General features: G+C 49.6%; 1 protein-coding gene across 1 annotated transcript; it reads right to left on the reverse strand.

The window, feature by feature from the left end:
• Positions 1 to 138: 138 nt before the first annotated feature.
• Positions 139 to 21,550, reverse strand: LOC142791311 (uncharacterized). The gene is made up of 3 exons (XM_075885475.1): positions 21,477 to 21,550; positions 20,214 to 20,953; positions 139 to 451 (listed from the first exon to the last, which is right to left on the reverse strand). Exons 1-3 carry the CDS (start codon positions 21,548 to 21,550, stop codon positions 342 to 344), a joined length of 924 nt encoding a protein of 307 aa, XP_075741590.1. The 3' UTR covers positions 139 to 341.
• Between the last annotated feature and the right edge of the window lie 1,016 nt (positions 21,551 to 22,566).

Genomic DNA, 22,566 nt, shown 5'->3' on the forward strand with positions numbered 1-22,566 from the left:
CATTTACAGCAAAATTCACAACAGATCATGCAATTTTTACTTCCTCTGAGCTTCATATCTGCAATTCGCTATTTAGGGTCATTCTGCCCATGTTTAACAAAGCTCCCACAATAAAACAATTGAAAAAAAACAGCGAAATACAGTTCGCATACAAGTCTTTTATTTCTGTCGCGAAAAACAATTTCTGAACTGCAGTTAAAAGAACAAAATTAAACATTAAGTTATAATAAAAAACAAAACATTAGGACGCCGCCAAAGGCGCCGGCCAGCGGCTGGCAACGGTGGACTGTCGCACCGACTTCAGCGCCTTCGTCGTCGTCCGAGACGCCGCCCACGTCGTCTCACCCCGTGGCCGCTTTTTGATCCAAGGCATATCGGGTGTTACGGTGAGTGGCACGGCCACCACGTGCAGGGCTTAGAGCTTCGGCGATGCACGAAGAAGAACGGGGCCCTGCGCGAAACGCCGCCATGGTGAGCATTGAAGGACGGCAGACTAGCGAGTCGACTCGATCCGACTGACATCGCAACGTGAATCTTAATCTCAGAGATTCGCTGGAAGAATAATTTGGTGCAGTTGTAAAAGCTAGTAAGTCCACTTTTTACAGAAATGTCGGTGAGAGAGTCAGTCCATATGAGGAAAAATTATGAATCAAAGTCCCAGTGAGCCCAGGTGAGTAAAATTCGTGCGAGTGCGCATGCCAGTGAGCTTGAAACAGAAAATACATTCATTTAGTGAGTATAACTGATCTCCACGTCTTCTGGCGACCTACGGTCGTATATACTTGTCTTCAGCATTACTACTTTCTTTATGACAACTCATGTTTATAATCGCCGCTACTCACGCAGATATGCCACCGGGATAACAATTGACGCGAAGCGTGAGCAATGTTGTAAAAGGGAAGGCGAGTTTCTTGGATTTTCTTGAGTGAGTGAGCAAACTTTATTTAACCAGCGGATTGAGGCGTGGGCCTAAGCCGCACCAGGGGCGTGGAGAGACCCTGTCTCTCAGCCGCCTCCAGTGCTCGCTGGATGGCCCATATTTGATCTGTCCGATCTGAGCTGATCAGCGCGGCTCTCCACCGCGCCCCAAGCTGTTCTGGGGATACTGCATTGGCGTCCTGCATCTGTGTGCATTCCCATACCATATGCTCTGGGGAGGCGCGTCTCATGCTACATAGTTTACACGAGTCATCTGGGTGTAGTCCGGGGTAGATGCGATTTAGGTGCTTCGGGTTGGGAAATGTTCTAGTTTGAAGTCACCTCCAGTCAACCTCCTGAGATCTGTCTAATGTGGAGCTAGGTGGTGAAAATCTGCGCCTCGACTTTTGGTAGAATTGGATAATGTCACAGAACCTAAACATTCTGTCCCTCTCCCACCACTCATCTCCTCCCAGTACCTCATGTGAAGCTCCATTGCGAGTGCGGTAAGTGAGACTTCGTGCAACGCGGTGAGCCTCCTCGTTAAGCTTGGGAATGAGCGACGCACACGGGGTGTGGGCTAGGGACCATATAATATACCTTTCTTCGAATTCCTCGGATGATATGAGATTTGCCTTGCGGAGGAGTATGTTGGCTGCCTCGGGAGATATTCTTCCTCGTGCATAGTTACGAATTGCTGACTGCGAGTCGCTGATGACATACCTACACTTTGGGGAAATTATGGCCTGTGCAATAGCCACCTCTTCCGCTATTTCTGAATTTTCCGAGCGTATGGAGCACGCGTTTACGCATTTGCGTTCGGTGTTTATTACTGCCGCAACGTAGGATTTGTGACTAGTGTACTCCGCTGCGTCTATGAACAACGCTTCCTTGTCTCTGCCGTAGGCCTTAAGCAGAGTTCTAGCGCGGCTTTCTCTTCTGCCCTGAATAAATTCGGGGTGCATGTTTTTGGGCAAATTGGGGACCTGGATCTTTTTTTTTGGTTTTTCTTTTGGTTTTTGGGCAAATTGGGGACCTGGGGACCTGGATCACCTTTCAAACCGACACTTTACTTCCTTGTTGCATATGGTAATTTATCCCCAACTTGTCAAGGATACTCCGTCCTGTGCGCGTGCTGGCTAGCCTCTCCAACTGGGCACCCTGTTGCGCTTCTATCAGCTTCTCTAAAGTGTTATGTAAGCCCAGTTGAAACAGTTTTTCGTTGCTGTTGCTATCTGGAAGGCCCAAAGCTTGTTTGTACGCCTTTCGTATGGGTGCGTTGATTTTGAGTTTTTCGGCTGTATACTAGTTTAGATATGCCGCTACGTATATAATATGACTTATGGCGAATGAATAAATAAGCCTGATGACGTTAGCCTCTTTCATGCCTTGGTGTTTGTTGGTGACTCTCTTGATTAGCCGTATTGCGTTGGTGACTTTGGTTACTAACCTCTTTACGGTTTCACCGTTTGTACCCTTAGATTCGATTATGAGTCCAAGGACTCTGATTTGTTGCACTATAGGAATAGTCCTGCCGTTTTTGGTGTGAATTTGGATCTCTTCGTAAGCCCGGTCCCGGTTGTATTCCTTGGGTGGTCTGCCTTTAAGCGTGGGGCGATAGAGGAGGAGTTTGGATTTATCTGGCGAGCACTCGAGGCTAGTACCATCAAGATACTCCTCAATAGTGGTGACGGCCTGCTGTAGTCTCTGCTCTATCTCTCCGTCACTACCTTCACACGCCCAGATGGTGATATAATCTGCATATATAGAATGATGTATTCTGTATATTGAGTTCAGCCGCGCCGGGAGTCCTATCATTATGAGATTAAACAGCATTGGCGATATGACTGAACCCTGCGGGGTACCAGCACTGCCCATAAGCCTTTTCTCAGATATCAGTTCTCCCATTACGATAGATGCCGTTCTGTCTGTTAGGAAGTCCTTGACATAATTATACGCTCTTGATCCTAAGCTTAATTTGCAGATCTGATGTAAGATAGCCGTATGCAATGCTTTGTCGAAGGCTTTTTCAAGGTCTAACCCTAAGATCGCCGAGGTAGCTCTTGTTTTGTTGTCTAGAATCTGCTGCTTAATTTGCAGCATGGCGTCTTGCGTGGAGAGCCGTGTGCGGAACCCCAACATGAAATCTGGGTAGATTTCGTTCTCCTCAAGATAAGTGTTGATTCTGTCTAGAAAAGCGTGTTCCATTAGCTTCCCAGCTCAAGACGTTAGTAATATGGGGCGTAAATTTGATAGATCGGGGGGTTTCGCGGGCTTGGGGATGAGGATTACTTTAGCTTTCTTCCACTGTTTCGGTATAGTGCCCTCAGTTCAGCACTCGTTAATATATTGCGTGATGTTCTCTATGGCTTGGTCGTCAAGGTTCCGTAGTGTTCTGTTAGTGATCCCGTCTGGTCCCGGTGCAGATTTGGTGTTTAGCTTCTGTAGCGTGGCCCTGATTTCAGCCACAGTAAACTCCTCATCTAAGAGCTCGTTCGGGCCTCCGGAATAAGGTCCGTGCTCTATGACAGGCATGGCGGGAAAGCACGTGTTGCTAGCCTCAGCAATACAGTCCTCCTCACTGCCGTTATACTGGTGCACCAGTTTACGCAAGGTTTGCTTTTGTGCTGATTTGGTGTTATCTGCGTCTAGCAGGTGTTTGAGCATGCGCCATGTCTTACCAGCATTCATTTGGCCATCGAGACTATTACAAACTTGGTCCCATTGCTGTTTGCTTAGCTGCTTACAATGTTCTTTGATCTGTTTGTTCAGCTTGGCTATGCTCTTGCGCAAGGGCCTGTTGTGCCTCTGTCCCCATCATCTATTCTGCAGTGATTGCTTGGCCTCCCACATGTGTGCGAGACGGCTATCAATCTGCTCTAGGGGTGGACTTGAGGTGATACTTCGCGTTGCCTCGCTGACGTCGTTATTGACATCTTTGATCAAATCTTCTATATTGCTGATAGGGTCTTCTTTTTTTCGCGTTTCTGACTTTCCGAAACTTATTCCAGTCAGTCCATCTAATCTGTCTCTGAATTTTTGCGGCAGCCATGGTTTCTATCCTGATTTCTATCATTCGATGATCACTCCCCAGATCATCGAATGTGTTTTTCCATTTAGCGGTCCCCGCGTTACGAACTAACGTTAAGTCTGGAGTGGTGTCTCTTGCAAGCCCAGTTCCCATACGCGTAGGGGAGTCAGGGTCAGTGATGAGAGTTAAGCCTGTTTCTTGAATATCCTGCCATAGCGTTTTTCCTTTGGCTCTTGTGTATCCGTATTCCAAGCACTGTGTGGAGCGTTAAAGTCTCCACCTATGACGAGTGGATAGAGTCCCGCTATATCTACGGCCTTCTTGAAGAGAAGAAGAAAGCGTTGTCGTATGCGTGCGTGATTGCTGTACAAATTCAGAATAAATATGCTCGGAGATTTTTTTCTTTTAGGGGCAAGTTGTACGAGTATATATTCAATATCTGTGATGCGGGTGTCGTGGCAGATTGCTACGAGTCTCTTCCTTACTAAAGTGGTTAGTGTTCTAATATCCCCTGTTGAGGGGCCAATCGCCTGATATCCGGGTAGCTTAGCTAAAGCATGTGTTTCCTGCAAAATTAGAACATCCGGTTTGGTTCTGTCTCTAAGGTGTTGTTGCAAGACTGCTCTCTTCCCCTCATAGCTCCTGCAATTCCACTGCCAAATAATTAAGTCACTTTTTCTGGGCTTCCCTATTTTGAGTTGGCTATCGAAGAGGGAGGAGGGCGAAAGGAGGCAGGCCTCATGAAATTAGTTGATATAGCCACTGATGTGGTGCCCTGAAATAAGTGTGAATTTTTTTCAGTGCTTATCGGAAGGTTGGTAGCTGGAAGTACCAGAGGTGTCCTAGGGTTGAGATTGGCTACGTTAGCTTCGAGTTTATCTGGTCTATTCATGATCATGGATATTGCAAGCGAGAGGTTGTTGGTTTCCTCTGCCTGTTCCTTAACTGCTTTCTGTAGTTCGGACAATGTTTGATTAATGTTCGAGGTTTGCGCCGTAGTTTTGTCATTAGACACCTGAGCTTTCCTTTTAAGAGGTGGCGGGGTACTGTCCTCATCCATTTCGTTATCTGGCATTTCTTCGAGGCGCTCTTGGGCCGCGGAATGCATTTGACTAGAAGTTCTATTTGTGCAGTTTTTAAGACTTTGAATTTCCCGAGTAAGTTGTGATATCAATTCTCTAAGCTGAGCGTTTTCTTTTTTCAGCTCCGCTGTATCGCTGACATTATGCGCAGTCTCCCCCAAAGGCTCAGGGCGCGTCCCTTTAGCCACGTCTGACCAGCTCACCATGAATGCCGGGTTCCCTTGATGGCCATTGCCACCCTTTGGCTTAGACCGGGATCTGGAACGGGATGTAGTGCGCCTTCTCGGTCCCGGAGACTGGGTGGTGTGGCCGCGGGGCGTTGCGCAGGACCAGGACCTTGATCTGGACCCAGGCGTTGCCCTCGTCCGGAATTTGGACCTCCCGCATTCGGTTGGCTTGGTGGTAGGGGGGTAGTTCTCCTCGAGCGTCTCTTGAAGTTGTCGGAACCACTGGCGTTGTTTTACGATGTATGGTGTCTTGAACTTGGCCTTGCAGAGTTTGTCAGCCGTGGGATGATCGTTGCCGCACAGCTTGCATCCTGGCTGACAGTGGTGGTCCTCGCTCGGATCAGGCGTTCCACAACCAGCACATAGCATGCCGTTTAGCCTCCAACACACGTCACTCCTGTGCCCAAGTCTGTAGCATTATTTGCAAAAGTCAACTTGTTTCCTGTATAGTGAACAGCGTGTGAGCACTCCTTTGTACATAACGCGCGTCGGGACTCTGCTGCCGTCAAAAAGGACTATCACTGTTGTGGTGTTGCCAAGACGTTTGGCTGCGATTGCCGTAGGATTTCGGGCTGTAATAATAGCTGCGGTGATGTCCCGTGGAGTTTCGTTCAAAGGAACTCCTTTGATTACACCTTTGGCAGTGAGTTCCGGGGCCGTCTCGTATGCTCCCACCTCATACAACTTGTCGTTGGCTTTGATGTGCTTGATGCCTTGGTACTTGTCTGCATGGTCTTCGTTAAGCTGCTAACGACCAAGATGTTCTGAAAATTATTCGGACAAATCGTGTCCGTCTTTCTTTCTTCATAAGGGCTCTCGGCCGCTTCATACACAGCTTTGTCTAGCTCCGTTAAGCTGAGCTTGGATAGCAGCAGTCCTCCTCTTGGCCTTATAACTATCTTGAAGTCGCCTGTCGGCAGTCTTGGCATTTTGCTGGCTCTGGTTATCCGGGATATCAGATTTGCACCGGCGTTCTAGGTGTTCGGGTAGGGCTAGGGCTACCACGGCGTTCCTGGCTACCTTTCTTCGCACGATTTGTTTCGAACTTCTGTCCACCCACCCGTTAACCTGTGTCATCTTCCTGTTGGGTGACGTCTTCGCCTTCCCGTTGGGTGGCGTCTTCATTGTGCTGCGATACCTCCATTATTGCTGATTACGGCCTGTATGGCGCGAACGCCGAGGCCTGGCTATCGTGAGGCCGCCTCAGTCGATGTGGAGCGCCGGTCGTAGGAATAGTAGACGATGCTTGGTGGGGGCTGGTTTTCGGTCGTAAAATCTTCAAAAATGATCACCTACCTTAGAATATGGTCTCTTCGGATTCTCGGTGAAGAGAAGAATCAGATGGTATATAAATCCGAGCGGTGCCTGGCTGTATTCGCTGCGAAATCATTCTATGAGAACGGAGCCGGCGTGAAGAGCGTCCATTCACCTCGGTGACCACAGCGCCTCTGGCTTTTCTTATCGCAATAACTTTAACGACAATAGACGGTGGTCTATTGGCTAAGGTACTCGTCTGCTGACCCGCAGGACGCGGGATCAAATCACAGCTGCGGCGGCTGCATTTCTGTTGGATTCGGAAACGTTGTAGGCCCGTGTGCTGAGATTTTGGTGCACGTTAAAGAACCCCAGGTGGTCAATATTTCCGGACGCCTCCACTACGGCGTATCCTATAATAATAGGTGGTTTCGGCACGTTAAGCTTCACATATCAATCAATCAATCAATCAATCAATCAATCAATCAATCAATCAATCAATCAAGCTATGGCATTAAAGCATACACACAACATGATCGAAACCTTAATTGCACAATAAAAGACTAATGAGTCGCTCAAATGAACTCTAATTTTTTCTGCCGATCCACAATGAGGAGACGTGGCGCGGCGTCTGTGTTGTTCATACGACCTTCGAGCGGCTCCTGTTTACTACAATGATCTTCAAGTGAATTTATCGAGTGCGCGTTCAGCTTTGTTTGTGTCCCATCAGTGAAACTGCCAGGACTATTTTGATGCCTAAACCTGCTGCGTGAATATACCCGGCGACAACTTTCTGTGGCAGCACGGCCAAGGCTACGTGGGCGGAGCCTATGCACATGTGCTACTGCGCCAAGTAGTCCGACCGCTTCGACGGGTGTTTCGGTTTTGATTTCACCAGCGCATACTTTATCCTTTGTGTGTCCGGCGTTGACCCAGGTTTCGTCAAGGTCGTATATGGGTCTGCAAGAATAAACAACAAAAATGAAGCAAGTCATCTGCAGCGAAGCGCGGCAAATGCAGCGAAACTCGGCTCGTGTCACAATTATTAAAAATTGCTCGCGTTTCGGCTCGCATTTGCTCGCGTTTCGCTGCAGGTTTCGCTGCTCGCGTTTCGCTGCGTTTGCTCGCGTTTCGCTGCTTTTCCTTACTTGCGCGTAAACGTTGTACGCCACCTCCTTGGCCTGTACGGAGAGCTTTTGATTTGACAACGCCTGGTACGGCTGCGCAGCTGGTGGACTCGCGGCACGCGGCGGTGTTTCCTCCGTAAGCGACGTTGACGAGCTGTAACCGGTGGACGCCATCTTTGACAGTGAGGAAGCGGTGAGGTAAAAAGGCGACGGAAGCCAAAAAACCCCCGAAAAACCTGAGAGAGCGTGAAACAAAATTTTTTCTACTGGGCAACGTTTTTATTCACTAATTAAAAAATAAATGCGCGAAAAATGTAAGTGACCAATGGTAAAATCTTAGTTACCCATAACAGTATACAAACGTTTTCGTTGAGTGACCACATGCTGTGGCGCAGTAAGACAAGCGTGCTTCGGCTCCGTAGCCTTGGCTGTGCTGCCACAGAAAGTTGTCGCCGGGTATAGACTATTTTGACGTTTTGGAACGTTTTTTTCTCCGGAGCCAACCGCCGCTTGGGCTAAGCCTAACGAGTTAAGCCCACGCCAGCGCGACGCCAGCCGCGTCGCCGTTCCCGGGTGCCCTTTTCGCTCTTCTCTGGGCTTAGTTCCAGAAAAATGGAATATCTGGTGGTGGGGGAGGATATCACCCCCGAATAGGTAACAAAAGACCACGATTGGCAGCCTGCAGGGGCCAGAAGAGCTGGCGCGCGCTCGGCAGGTGCTAATCGATCCTAATGTTGCTACTCTCAACGAGACGAAGCCGACAACGGCCGAGGCCCCGCGAGGCCGCAACAGTGGCAACAACATCAAGGCTAGGATTGTTCGCGTGGGCCGGATGCCCCAGCTCCCCAGGGAGGATACCAAGATCGTGATTCGGCCCCGCGGGGGCCTCATTACTATCAAGACCGGCGGCGCCGTGGTGGCTGATGCAATCCTGGTGGCCACAAGCATCTGTGCCGAAGATTAGCGGGGCGACACGCTTTGCCCCAACGTGCAGCAGAATATTATGGTTGTTAGCACACCTAGAAGGGAAAATGCCAACCACTACGTCGAAGTTCGGCAGATCGTCGTCATGGGCCAAACAGACGAGGTCGGTGCCTACGAGGTCGCCCCTCATTCCACGTGCAAAGGCGTGATCCGAGGTATTCCACTCGTCGACGACCCGAATGATATTGACAAAAAGATCGTAAATGAAGGAAATCCGCTCGCCCTGGCAGCCAAGCGCATAGGCAGCACCGGTACTGTAATCGTCGCCTTCGACCGTCATAGAGTCCGAAACATTGTACGCTACGGCCCCACCCTTGTGCAATGTTCACTTTATCGCAAGAAAATAGACATTTTCTACGCTTGTGGTCAGCTCGGTCACCATGCTAATGTGTGTCCCAGCCCAGACGACGTCGTATGTCAGGGCTGCGGGGCTTCAAATTCTGACGCACAACACAAGTGTACCCCCAAGTGCAGGCTGTGCGGTGGGCAGCACCTAACGGCCGACAAGGACTGTAGGCGAAGATTCCAGATCCCGAATGTCGTGCGACGAAAGCGCTGGGAAAAGTTTCGTGCCACCGATCAAGGCCAAGCCACGGCACCACCATCACCCCCCACGGATGGGCAGTACTTCCAGCAGTCACGCGGTTCCGGGGGCCGTTCCAGGCGACGTTCTCGGTCCCATTTCAGGGGCCTTTCCCGGTCCAGGAGCCGTTCCCGGTCCCGAGGAGGAGCGCGGTGTTACAAGTCTGGGAGCCACTCCAGGTCCTGATCCAGGTCTACGGGGTGGCAACAGCAGCCTAGTGGGGTGTCAGCAAGAAGCAAGGAGTCGGGTTCTGCAACCTGGGCTGACGCGGTCCGAGGAGGGCCAGCTGAGCTACTGTTGGGGTCACTCCCAGAGCACGCGGAGAGCGCGCACGAGATTTCCCAGTTGAAACGTGGGAACGCTGCGATGAGGGAAACCATAAACAGGTTTATGTCTGAAATCGCTGAGATTAAGAACGCGGGAAACCCACCACCGCAACCCGCCGCCGCCTTCGTTGCCGACACAATGCTCTATCCATGGAAGTGCACAGCACTGAAGCCGGCGACAGCAACAGCGAGGGTGAAAGTGCTCCCAAGAAGAGGGCCGTCACCTACGAACAGGAAGGTGTGCAACGAGCAAGGTTGCGTAAAAACACAGGTTATTATTCCAGAAACGTTAGCCGCAACAAGCTGGTACAGGCAGGAACCCGGCAAGCACGAGCCACACACTGACGTCAACGTCTTCTTTCACGCTGGCACAGAGCTGGCGCCACTATGCTTCGGTACAATTACTCCCCGCGCAGAAAGGAGCCAACCTGGCGACCTAGGGAAAGGACACGACAAGGGGGTCATAGCACGGTTTGAGGCGTGATACGTGTACTGTTTCACGCCCACGGCAGCGTTGGTCCAAGGGTGGATCAATGGGCTCAACTTCATAGTTGACAGGAGATGTTTGCCGCACCACACGGTAGGGGCCATGGTATTACGACGAAAGCTTCGGGGAAAGACCGGGAGGGGTAGACGGGACCCAGAGCCAAACCAGCATTCCTGGGTTATAGTGTACAGTAGACGCAGAGGAATCATGGTCAGTTTTATGGCGCCATTGGTCTTGTGCGGTAAATGAGCGAGCGAGTTGACGACACTCTTCGGCATAAGCAGCTGCTTCGGAAACAGACGTCGCTTTGGAAACATCAGTCCTGTAAGGGAGAATGGTGTCCATGGAGCATGATGGCTCACGTCCGTACAGAAGGAAGAAAGGAGAAAAGCCAGTGGTTGTTTGTGGCGCAGAGTTGTACGCGTACGTGACAAAAGGGAGCACTTCGTCCCAATTAGTGTGGTCGTCAGAGGCGTACATGGCAAGCATATCTCCAAGGGTACGGTTAAAGTGTTCTGTCATGCCATTGGTTTGGGGATGGTATGCCGAGGATTTCCTATGGACAGTGCGACATGCCTTGAGTAGCTCGTCGACGGCGTTTGAGAGAAACACGCGTCCACGGTCACTGAGTTATTCACGAGGTGCACCGTGTCGCAAAATGAGATGGTGAAGAACAAAGGACGCAACGTCTTTCGCAGTGGTAGCAGGCAGCGCAGATGTTTCAGCGTAGCGTGTTAAATGATCCACGGTGACGATAATCCACCGGTTGCCTCGAAGAGAGTTGGGTAGAGAACCATAAATATCAATTCCGACGCGGTCGAATGGTCTCGCTGGGCAGGTTAAGGGTTGCAAAGGGCCAGCAGTGCTGTGAGAAGGCGTCGTTGACACGTGGTGCATGACCGAACGTACTGGCGAACGTGCCGATACATGCCGCGCCAGTAGTATCTTAGACGAAGGCGAGAGTAAGTCTTAAATACTCCGGCGTGGCCACACTGGGGGTCATCGTGAAAGGCAGCGCATATGTCCGAACGCAAATGACGAGGGATGACAAGGAGCCACCTACGGACATCCGTCACGTGATTGCGGCGATACAACAAGCCTTCACGGACAGCAAAGTGTCTTGCTTGACGAGAGAGGGAGCGTGAAGTCGTTTCTGACGAACTGTGAGAGAGGACGTCGAGCAAAAAATTGATCCAGGGATCCTTGCGCTGTTCGGATGGCATGTCAGTGATGCTCAACGATGACGAATCGCAAGTGGCAGTTGATAAGCAGGCAAGGTCAGGAGGCAGTGAAGAACGGCATAGTGCATCGGCGTCTGAATGTCTGCGTCCTGAGCGATAAACAACACGGATATCGTATTCCTGAAGGCGTAAAGCCCAACGAGTGAGGCGGCCAGTAGGATCTTTCATGGACGCTAACCAGCATAAGGCATGGTGATCTGTGACAACATCAAACTGGCGTCCGTAAAGGTAAGTGCGAAATTTTCCTATAGCCCAAATGATAGCCAAGCACTCCTTTACCGTGACGGAATAGTTGGACTCTGCCTTCGTTAGTGTACGGCTGGCATAGGCGACAACGTACTCGTCGCAGCCATCCATGCGTTGAGCGAGAATGGCACCGAGGCCGACACCGCTTGCATCCGTGTGAATTTCAGTGGGTGCATTGGGATCGAAGTGGCGGAGAACTGGCGGAGAGATGAATAGCCGGCGTAGCGCCGTGAATGCCTCATCGCAGTGGGAATTCCAGCCTGAGAGGTCCGCGCTACGGGAGAGAAGCTGAGTCAGAGGGGCAATTATAGAGGCAAAGTTGCGAATGAAACGCCGAAAATAGGAACACAAGCTTATGAAACTACGAAGCTCCTTTAGGGTAGTAGGCTTGGGGTACTCGGCAACGGCACGCAGTTTGGCAGGATCTGGCGATATTCCTTCTTTTGAAACGACGTGGCCGAAAATTGTGAGTTTGCGGGCGCCAAAACGACATTTCTTGAAGTTAGGTTGCAACCCGGCTGCCGTAAGGCACTGGATAACTTGTTCCAGACGGGAAAGATGAGTTTAAAAATTCGCCGAAAATACAACTATGTCATCTAAATAGCAAAGACAGATGTGCCATTTAAGTCCCCTGAGAACACTGTCCATCATCCTTTCAAAAGTCGCAGGCGCATTGCAAAGACCGAAGGGCATTTCATTAAATTCATATAAGCCGTCAGGGGTCACAAACGCCGTTTTTGGACGGTCTGGTTCAGCCATTGGTACTTGCCAATATCCAGAGCACAGATCCAGTGAAGAGAAAAACTCCGCACCTTGAAGGCAATCCAAGGCGTCATCAATGCGTGGCAGGGGATAAACATCCTTGCGTGTGATGTTGTTTAGTCGACGATAATCCACGCAAAACCTGATGGAGCCATCCTTTTTTCGCACGAGGACCACTGGCGAAGCCCAAGGACTGTGTGAGTGCTGAATAACACCACGTTGCAGCATCTCGTCGACGTGTTGAGTGATGACGTCACGCTCGGCCTGCGAGACGCGGTAGGGCACTGACGAAGTGGAGTATGATGACCGGTGTCGATATGGTGAGCGACAACTGACGTGCGTCCCAAGGGAGGTTGTCCGTGGTCGAAGGAGACGCGGAAACGGTCAAGTAGTTGAATGAGCTGATTGCGCTGGTCTTGCGTAAGGCCGGTGTCTACGCTGCACAACAGAACGTTTTCGTCAGGTAGTGAGGGCGCGGTGCCAGCTGTGACAGCATCCACGGACATCGGTGTCTATCAGAACGGGCATCGAAAGGAAAGATGTCATCATAAGTGTCAAGACTCCCAATGCTTTCGCCATGCAATAAGGTAGCGGGACAAGGGAACGGATTGCACACGTACACGGCACTCGAGCCATCGGCAAGTGTTATGACGGCAAACGGGACGACAAGGTTCCGGCGACGAGCGCATTCTTGTGACGGCATAAATAAGGCAGTTGAATTGGAAACGGAGTTGCACAAAAGAGATACCGCGGCGACCGAAAAAGCAGAAATGACGACGTCAGTGGCGACGATCACCTTTTTGGGTGAGCGAGGGAGATCTATGAATGTCGTGCTCAATGGAAACAAAACGAGTTCAGCACGAGCGCAGTCGACAACCGCATGATTAGCGGAAAGAAAGTTCCATCCCAGGATGATTTCATGAGACGCATGCGGGAGGACGACAAATTCAACAATGTAAAGCACTCCTTGAATCACAACACGAGCAGTGCATGTGGCAGAAGGTTGGACGTGTTGCGAACTCGCCGTGCGTAAAGAAATTTCAACCAGTGGAGACGTCACTTTGTTCAGTTTGCGGCATAACACTTCACTGATTATACAAATAGCGGCACCTGTGCCGGCAAGAGCAGTTGCGGCGAAACCATCCACAAACACGGCAATCTCGTTAGGGGGCGATAGATGAGGCCTTGTAAATTTCGTCGGTGGCGCAGCTCTTGCCTCAGGAACTGCGACAGTTAGTTTTCCTCCTGGGCGTGGTTGGAACGGCGAAGCATGGGGGAAGGAGACCGAAGACGGGGTGAAGGAGATCGACGTCGGCTGAAGTCTGGTCGACGTGAGCGGGGGTCATGTGAATCAGGTGTCACATGCGATTCTGATGGCCGATGTATGTTGCCGGAATGCTGCACATCATTAAAATAGAATCCACGGCGACGACAGTAGCGCGCGACATGTCCTGGAATACCACAGTTGTTGCAGACGGGCCGGTTATCCGGAGTACGCCAAGAGTTTACAGGTGCTCGAGGTGGTGGAATGGGCCGATTTACCGGATAAACTGAAACTGGTGACCTGTAGTAGTTGGTGGCTGGACTGTATGAAGGGAGCGGCGGTTGGGCAGGAGGTCGGCGGACGGCTTCTGCATAAGTCAGCGGTGCAGCCACTGATATTGGGGATGTGGGCGAAGGGAGAGCCTCGGCAACTTGCGTCTGAATAGCACGGCGGAGTGGTCCAGTGTTGTGGGGGTCTCGTTGATGGTGGCGACGAGAGAGAGCTGTCGAGCAACTTCCTCCCGGATGTACTGTTGAATTTGAGGCATTAACACGCTGTAGTCGGAGCCACTGCTTTTGCACTCCAAGGCCGAAATATCAGCTGTCTGCGTATTAGTGCGACGTGTAGAAACTCGTTGCTTGCGCAGCTCATCGAAACTTTGACATAACTGAATCACGGCCGTGACGGTCTGTGGGTCTTTGGCCACAAGCATATGAAAAGCGTCGTCATCAATGCCTGTCATTATGTTCTTTATTCTGTCAGCCTCCGTCATTCTGGCATCAACTCGCCTACAGAGGCTGATCACATCCTCAATGTAGCTCGTGAAGCTCTCACCATTTCGCTGAAATCGTCCCCGCAGTCCCAGTTCAGCGCGAAGCTTACGCATGGCTGGACGGCCGAAAAACGAGGTGACGGCCTCTTTGAAAACCGACCAGGTGGGGATGTCGGCTTGGTGGTTGGTGAACCATAGGTTGGCCAAATCCGTCAAGTAGAAGATGACGTGAATCAGCTTCGCAGGGTCATCCCACTTGTTAATCGCGCTGGCATGCTCGTACTCTGCCAGCCAGTCCTCGACATCTTGATCTTCAGTGCCGTTGTATACTGGTGGGTCACGCAGACGAAGTACACCAGAACACATGACAGGTGGCAGCGTGGAAGAACCTTGTGGGGGAATCGACGCGCTCGGTCATCGCGGACTGAGATGGTAGCTTACGGCTGCGGAGCTCCAGGACGTTACCCAGCACGTTTCCACCAAATGCAACGAGCAAGGTTGCGTAAAAACACAGGTTATTATTCCAGAAACGTTAGCCGCAACAAGCTGGTACAGGCAGGAACCGGGCAAGCACGAGCCACACACTGACGTCAACGTCTTCTTTCACGCTGGCGCCACTATGCTTCGGTACAGGTGTAGCGATTCGAGTCAGATCTGAGCTTCGAGACACGCTATCCACGCTCAGTTAAAGCATTAATAAGCTCGGGGAGAATTTCGCCCAACTGCAGATCACCATGGCCGCGTAAAACGACCAAGGTAGAGTCCTTTCTTGAAAGCGTAGTGAAACCCACCCTGACCTCAACCGCCGTCGTACGAACCCAGCCCGGTGCTACGGGTCCTATCGCCCACGCTATTCTTAGCCAATCTGAGGGCAGAACCAGCCCACAAAAGCACCACGATGGCCAAGGCAAGTGAGACGTTTCTCTTTTGCCAATGAAACTGCAGGGGCTTCCCCAGTAAAAAGGCGTTCTTGCAGCCGTACATTTGATCCTCTAGCGGAAAAACCCTCATCATTCTGCTTCAGGAAACATTAACCCCAAACGTCACACTGACTGGTTACCAGCCCGTCTCGCGTTATTCTGATGGCCGGGGCGTCTGCACCTTGGTCAGTAAGAAGCTCACATACATTTCTCACGACCTCAAAATGGCCACCAGCAGCGCCGAATATGTCATGACCAAGATTCTGCCGCGCAGCTCGCACCAAAGCAGCATCTTTTTTCTGAACGTGTACAGCAGCCCTAAGGACCAATGACAGCGCTTCAGGGCCCTCATAAAGAAGGTAGTCAACCTGGCGGGTCCCAACCCCTGGTTGTGGCGGGGAATTTTAATGCTCCACGCCGCATTTGGTGCTACCCGTACAATACCAGCAAGGGCGCGGAACAGTGGCAGAACGCCACTGACATGGATCTGACTCTAATCACCGACAAGGCCTTTCCAACTCGGTTATGCACCTCATACGGCAGACTCGACTCCCGACTTGACCTTCGTTAAGAATCTCCCTGATGTACAGTGGGCCAACTCGAACATTGACTTAGGCAGCGACCATTACGTCCTGGTGACGCAGTTCTCAGTGGTCCGAAAGAGGGCACGGGAGTTTTCTTGCACAAACTGGGACCAGTTTCGCTAAGTCCGCAACGACCTACCACTGCTTGCAACCAGGCCAAGCATCGAGCAGTGGCTTAGCCAGCTCAGAGAGGACGTCATAAGTACCACGGAGAATATTAGTACTGACCTTCTGGTGGAAAAAATGGACAGCCGCCTTGCCCACCTGCTCGAGGTCAAGCAGTGTTTTTTATTTAAATACCCTAAAGGCCTCGAGAGGCATTACATAGGGGGGGATACTGTTAACAACAAGGTATACATCAATTCATATAAAAGGAACGCACACAGCGATGAGACATAACTAGGTAAAAGGTACATTTTACAACAAGGATGTAACGCATGGCTCATTTCACATCTCCAGTACAGTTCAATTCCAGGAATCTGCATGGCACTAGTTCTTCATCGTTTCGCTGGTACACGAGATATAACAACAGGGTAAGATATAGTAGCAGTAGACATATTACACACCAAGAAATGTGCGCAGCACTGATTGGAATGCAGACGGATCATTTATCATCGCAATCTCGCTGGGAAGCTCGTTCCACTCGGTTACAGATAACACAAAAGGGGAATTTTGGTACTTTTTGGTCCTTGCAAATATGGACGACACTTTACGAGCATGGTCAGTGCGATTGGACACATAATGGGCCGGAAAAATATGAGCGCATGGAAAAGGTGTAATACCATGATACAGAGAGTGAAAAAAGGTCAAGCGGAAGAATTTACGATGAGTGTTGTGTTCTGGAAGATTAGGAATCTGTTTTAATGCTGAGGCACTTTGGTATGGTGAGTACGAGTGCAAAATGAAGCGGGCAGCCTTGTTTTGAATAGATTCAATACGGTCTGACAGTATAGCTGTGTGAGGGTTCCAAATAATTGAAGCATAATCGAGGGTTGCACGGATGAGGGAAGTGTAAGCGCGAAGTCTAGTTTCATGGTTTGCGAGATATAAACGGCGCTTAAGAAAGCCAAGTTTTTTAGTGCCTTGTTTGTTACGTGTTCAATATGCATGGCCCAGTTTAAATCAGCAGTAAATATCACGCCAAGATACTTGAAAGAAAAGGTTCGTTTAATATCCAATCTGCATAACATGTATCGATTTAATGGAGTATTTGGATTCGAAGAAAATGACATGACCTTTGTTTTATCTGTACTAATTTCCATATTCCACGTGTGGCACCATTTAGCCAGGGTATTTAGAACGCTTTGCAAAATAGCTACGTCATCAGTGCATGTGATCTGTCTATAAATTATAGTCATCGGCAAACAGTCGAATTGTTGAAGTTATATTGTTCGCAATGTCATTAACATATATCAGAAATAATAAAGGCCCAAAAACTGATCCCTGAGGTACTCCTGACCTAACGACACAGGAACTGGAGAGATTATCATTTATTTTTACTTTTTGAGAGCGACCAGATAGAAATTCCTGAATCTTGTGGGTAGTTTTTATGTCTAACTTTAGGCAGTTTATTTTTTGGATGAGCCGTATGTGGGGAACACGGTCGAAGGCTTTAGAAAAGTCGATAAATACAGCAGCTGTGTAAACCGATTTGTGCAAAGAGTCATGTAAATCCGTAGATAATTCAAATAACTGTGTCTGGCAAGACCGCTTGTACCTGAACCCATGTTGATTATCGATTAACACTTTATTAGTACTAAGATGTCTCAGTATGTGGGAGTAAATTATATGTTCGAGGAGTTTACAACAAACTGATGTGAGTGAAATTCGGTGGTAGATTTTCGAACTTGAAGGATCACCAGACTTATAAATGGGTATAACGTGACCAGATTTGCAATCGTCAGGGACGCACTCAGAATCAAGCGATTGCTGAAAAATTAAGGACAATAAAAACGATGATACGTGACTAGTTAATTTCAAAAGTTTTGAGCTGATGCCGTCAGGTCCAGGGCTAGACCGAAGCGGAAGTCTAGCAATTGCACATGATAAACCTACTTCCGTTACGTTAATGGGCTCGCTTGGGCAAGCAATTGGAGTAGGAGTGACGGAACAGGACTCGTCAAGAGGTGGTTCGTCTGCAAAAACTTCGCTAAAGACATTGTTTAAAACCTCAGCACATTCAGATGTGGGTACAATCGACCCATTTGCGTCTTTTAATGTTATTATAGTGTCCGTATCCTTAGGGTTAAGAACTCGCCATAACTTTTTCGGATCAGATTTTAACAGATTCGGCAGCGTATCAGTAAAATAATGATCCTTAGCTTCTTTAATAGCTTTTTCTGACTCCCGAGCTACTTATTTATACCTATTCCAAGTGCGGTGACTGTTAATTTGCGAAGCCTTTTTGTACACTCTTTTCTTTTTGTTTAGGCAACTTTTACCTTCTTTGAAAACCAGGGAGCACTTGTTTGTAATGTGAAGGAAACCACAGGAATGCACGTATTTTCAATTTTTTTAAGGAAGTCCCGATATACTATCCAATTTTCATTTGTTGTGTGATTGCTAAATTCGTTCAGAAAAGAACACAAAAACTCGGTTAACATGCAATTAATTTTTTCAATATCTGCTTTTTTGTAATTTAGTATGCGTTTAGGCTTTATTTTCTTGTTAAGGAGAGGCAGAGGGTGGGAACAGTGTACTACTCTGTGGTCACTGATTTCATCAAGGACTTGGACTACAACGTTTGTCGGATTGTCTGTAAAAATTAAGGCGAGGATGTGATGGCCGCGCGTCGGTGCAGTTACCATTTGAGTTAAGTGAAAAAGTTTTAAGGTACGAAGGAAGCGAAATATTTTACGTCCAACAGATATTGATAGCGATGATGGTGTGACCCAGTTATTGGAGGGGTAATCGAAATCACCGCCAAGCAGCAAGACACACTGAGGAAATTTGTTAAAAATTAATTCTAGTACATGGGTTAGGCGATCAACAAAATCTGGTTTGCTGTCAGGCGGCCGATAGCAGACCCCGATAACACAAATGCAGCCTTAAAATTTGGGTTTTTATGCGGAGTAGCTCGAGAGTGGTATCAATAGTAACAAGGGAGGGTTGATAAGAATTTCTTACAGCTATTAAGACGCCACCGCTCCGAGACAAAGTTCTATCTTTACGGAAGACCGTGAAATAATCTGGAAGTGATAGTTCACAATTGCGTATGTCTTCACGGAGCCATGTTTCAGTGCCTAGAATTATACCAGCGGAGCATGCGTGACCTACTGAAAGCAACAAGTCAACTTTATTTATAATGCTACGGAAGTTAGCGACAAGAATATATAGGTTTTGAACTTTTGTTTTTCTAGGCTTGAATCGGACAGCTTGTCAATCCGTGATGGAAATTTTCGGAGGGTCTGCCTGAACTACTCTTGCGGAAACCGCGTCATAGTGGTATATGTGTCCTTTGAGCTTTAGTTTGTTATACCGTATGCTGTAGCGTTCATCCTTCTCTTTGTTCTGTTTAGCGAAATCGCGGAGCATTTTCCTTGCGAACTGTATTTTAGGGGAAAAATCTACCTCGAGCCAGACTTTAGGTTCAGTGTTGTTAAGTTTATGCGCATTTCGAAGAAGAGAATCCTTCGTCTTGAAATTCAAGAACTTTATTATCAGTGGGCGCGTAAAATCAGGACGAGGCTGCCCAATTCGATGCGCCCGTTCAATGTCACCGGGTTGGAAGTTTATTTTTAGTTTCATGGAACAGAAATCACTGACTAATTTTTCGCTAGCCTCATAGTCCTCTTTCTCCTCTTCCACTAAACCTTTATTTCTTCGTGAACGATTATTTAGGTCATCGACAACACTTTCAAGGTCACCATTAGTCCGCGACAAAGTCATTTTAAATTCCTCAAGTGTGTCATTCACTGCTTTGACGCCCATGCCTATTTCAGGTACTATAGGTAGATTTTGTTCAACTGCGCAAACTCGGGACCTAATGTCAGCAACATCCCGTTGAATTTCGTTTAAGGTTGCTGTAATGGCGTCAAAGTTCTTTTTGTTAGTTTCAATGCATTCTTTCAGTAGAGCATACACATCATCTACTCTGGGGCCTGGATTGGCTTCAATATCCCCAGCACAGAGCAAAAGCAACGTTAGGCAGATTAAAAGTGCTAGAAAGGGTTTGGGGCACAAGATACACAGAAGGCGGGACTCTGCATAAGGGCGTTCAGCATCCGCTATCTTTTTTCTGCAGCAGTTTCTAAAGCTTCCGATACGAACCCTGTAGGTTGCAATGTCAACCCCCATGACACAAGAGACCAGGAGTGTAAGGCAAAATACAACAGTGGGGAATCAGCAGCCACAGAAAAGAGTAAAAAATAAATAAAACAAAAACAACTAGGGTTCTAGTGCGTACCTACAACAAAGCAGGAAGGCGTTTGATTTCTGCGCTGCGTGGCCGCATATCCCGGAGGGTCAGGGGTGAGCAGTCCTTTTATGCTGAGCGGTGGTGCTGCGACAGCACTTAGCTCTTCTTGGTCTGTGACGTCAGACAGCCGAGACGATGGCCCGTTCCCTATCACCTTCCAGGCAAGAGCAGCACGACGCACGGGCAGCAGGCGGTGATGATGGCCGATATCTATAACAAAGCAGGAAGGCGTTTGATTTCTGCGCTGCGTGGCCGCATATCCCGGAGAGTCAGGGGTGAGCAGTCCTTTTATGCTGAGCGGTGGCGCTGCGACCGCACTTAGCTCTTCTTGGTCTGTGACGTCAGACAGCCGAGACGATGGCCCGTTCCCTATCACCTTCCAGGCAAGAGCAGCACGACGCACGGGCAGCAGGCGGTGATGATGGCCGATATCTATAACAAAGCAGGAAGGCGTTTGATTTCTGCGCTGCGTGGCCGCATATCCCGGAGGGTCAGGGGCGAGCAGTCCTTTTATGCTGAGCGGTGGCGCTGCGACAGCACTTAGCTCTTCTTGGTCTGTGACGTCAGACAGCCGAGACGATGGCCCGTTCCCTATCACCTTCCAGGCAAGAGCAGCACGACGCACGGGCAGCAGGCGGTGATGATGGCCGATATCTATAACAAAGCAGGAAGGCGTTTGATTTCTGCGCTGCGTGGCCGCATATCCTTTTCCGCATATTTCTCGCCCGCTGAAAAACCCAGCGCCTCGATCGCAAGTTGTGGAAGAAAATCTCCGACCTAAACAAGACCATCGAGGAGCACTGCCACGTCCTCTCCAAGCAGCAGTGGGACGAGGTGTGCGACTCGGTAGACGGCCAGATGCATAATGGCAAGACATGAAACTTGCTCAAGCACCTGCTCAGCGAGACCAATACCAAAACTAACGAGCGGAACATACTAGCGCGTGCCATACACGAAGCCAAGCAGTCATCTTCAGAAGAGGAGGTTTTGAAGCAGCTGGTGCAAAAGTACCTCCCTGTCGACTCCAACCCCGCAACAACGTACCCCGAGTACTCGGGACCGGCCAACACTGAACTGGACGCCGAGATATGCCACGAAGAGGTTCGGCAGGCACTCCAAGGGCTTAACGGAAAGTGTGCTGCGGGCCCCGAAGGCATAACTAATAAGACCCTTCGCAACCTGGACGACCAGTCAATCGACTACCTCACCGAAGTCATCAACGAGGCATGGAAGAGTGGCGATGTCCCCGACCCGTAGAAGGTCGCACGCACCGTGCTCATCTCCAAGTCGAGGAGGCCATTCAACTTGGACAACATGCGCCCCATTTCGCTCACATCCTGTGTGGGAAAGGTAGCCGAGCGTGTGGTACTCAATAGGTTGACTCGGTACCTGGAAAACAATGGGCTCTACCCGCACACCATGATTGGTTTTCGGGCCAAGCTTTTGACGCAAGACGCTATGAAGCTGCTCAAGCACCAAATCATCGACTGCAATACTCGAGACACGCAGGCCATTTTCGGCCTCGACTTAGAGAAATCCTTCGACAATGTTACTCACTCTTTCGTGTTGCGGTCGATTGCTGAGCTCGGCCTTGGAGTGAGATTCTACGAATATGTCAGATCGTTCTTGACCCGTAGGAGAGCCACCCTCAGAGTAGGAGAACTTGTCTCCAAGGAGATCGAGCTGGGCTCGCGCGGCCCGCCACAGGGGTGAGTGATATCGCCCACCCTGTTTAAACTTGTCATGGTCGGGTTGTCCAAGAGGCTCTCAAGTATGGAAGGCATTAACCACACAATTTACGCGGACGATATTACCATTTGGTGCACAGGGGGCAGTGACGGGCAAGTCGAGCGCTCTTTGCAGGAGGCCATAGACACCACGGAAAATTACCTCCATCCCACAGGCCTGAGGTGTTCCCCAAACAAGCCCGAGCTCCTCCTCTACCAACCCACTAGGCGAGGGCCAAAGCCCAAAAACTGGCAGCCGATCTCGAATAGTGATATGAAGCTCTACACTGGAGATGGCGGCGCAATACCCATAGTCGACTGCATTCGGGTCTTCAGCATGACGATCGAGTCCAATGGTTCCAACAGCAAGACTATACTTAAGCTCGCCGCCAAGACGGATAATGCGGTTCGGCTGGTTCGGCGGGTGGCCGACCGCTACCAAGGCCTCAAGGAAGACAACTTAATCCGCCTGGTCAATGTCTTTGTGCTCTGCCACTATTCATATATCGCGGCCATGCATAAGTGGCAGCGTGCCGAGCGTGACAAGATCAACGTCTTGCTCAGAAAGAATACCAAGCGGGTCCTCGGTATCCCGATCAGGGCGCGCACTGAGC

Source organism: Rhipicephalus microplus, chromosome 2 (assembly GCF_043290135.1).
Source record: "Rhipicephalus microplus isolate Deutch F79 chromosome 2, USDA_Rmic, whole genome shotgun sequence".
Taxonomy (NCBI): Eukaryota; Metazoa; Arthropoda; class Arachnida; order Ixodida; family Ixodidae; genus Rhipicephalus; species Rhipicephalus microplus.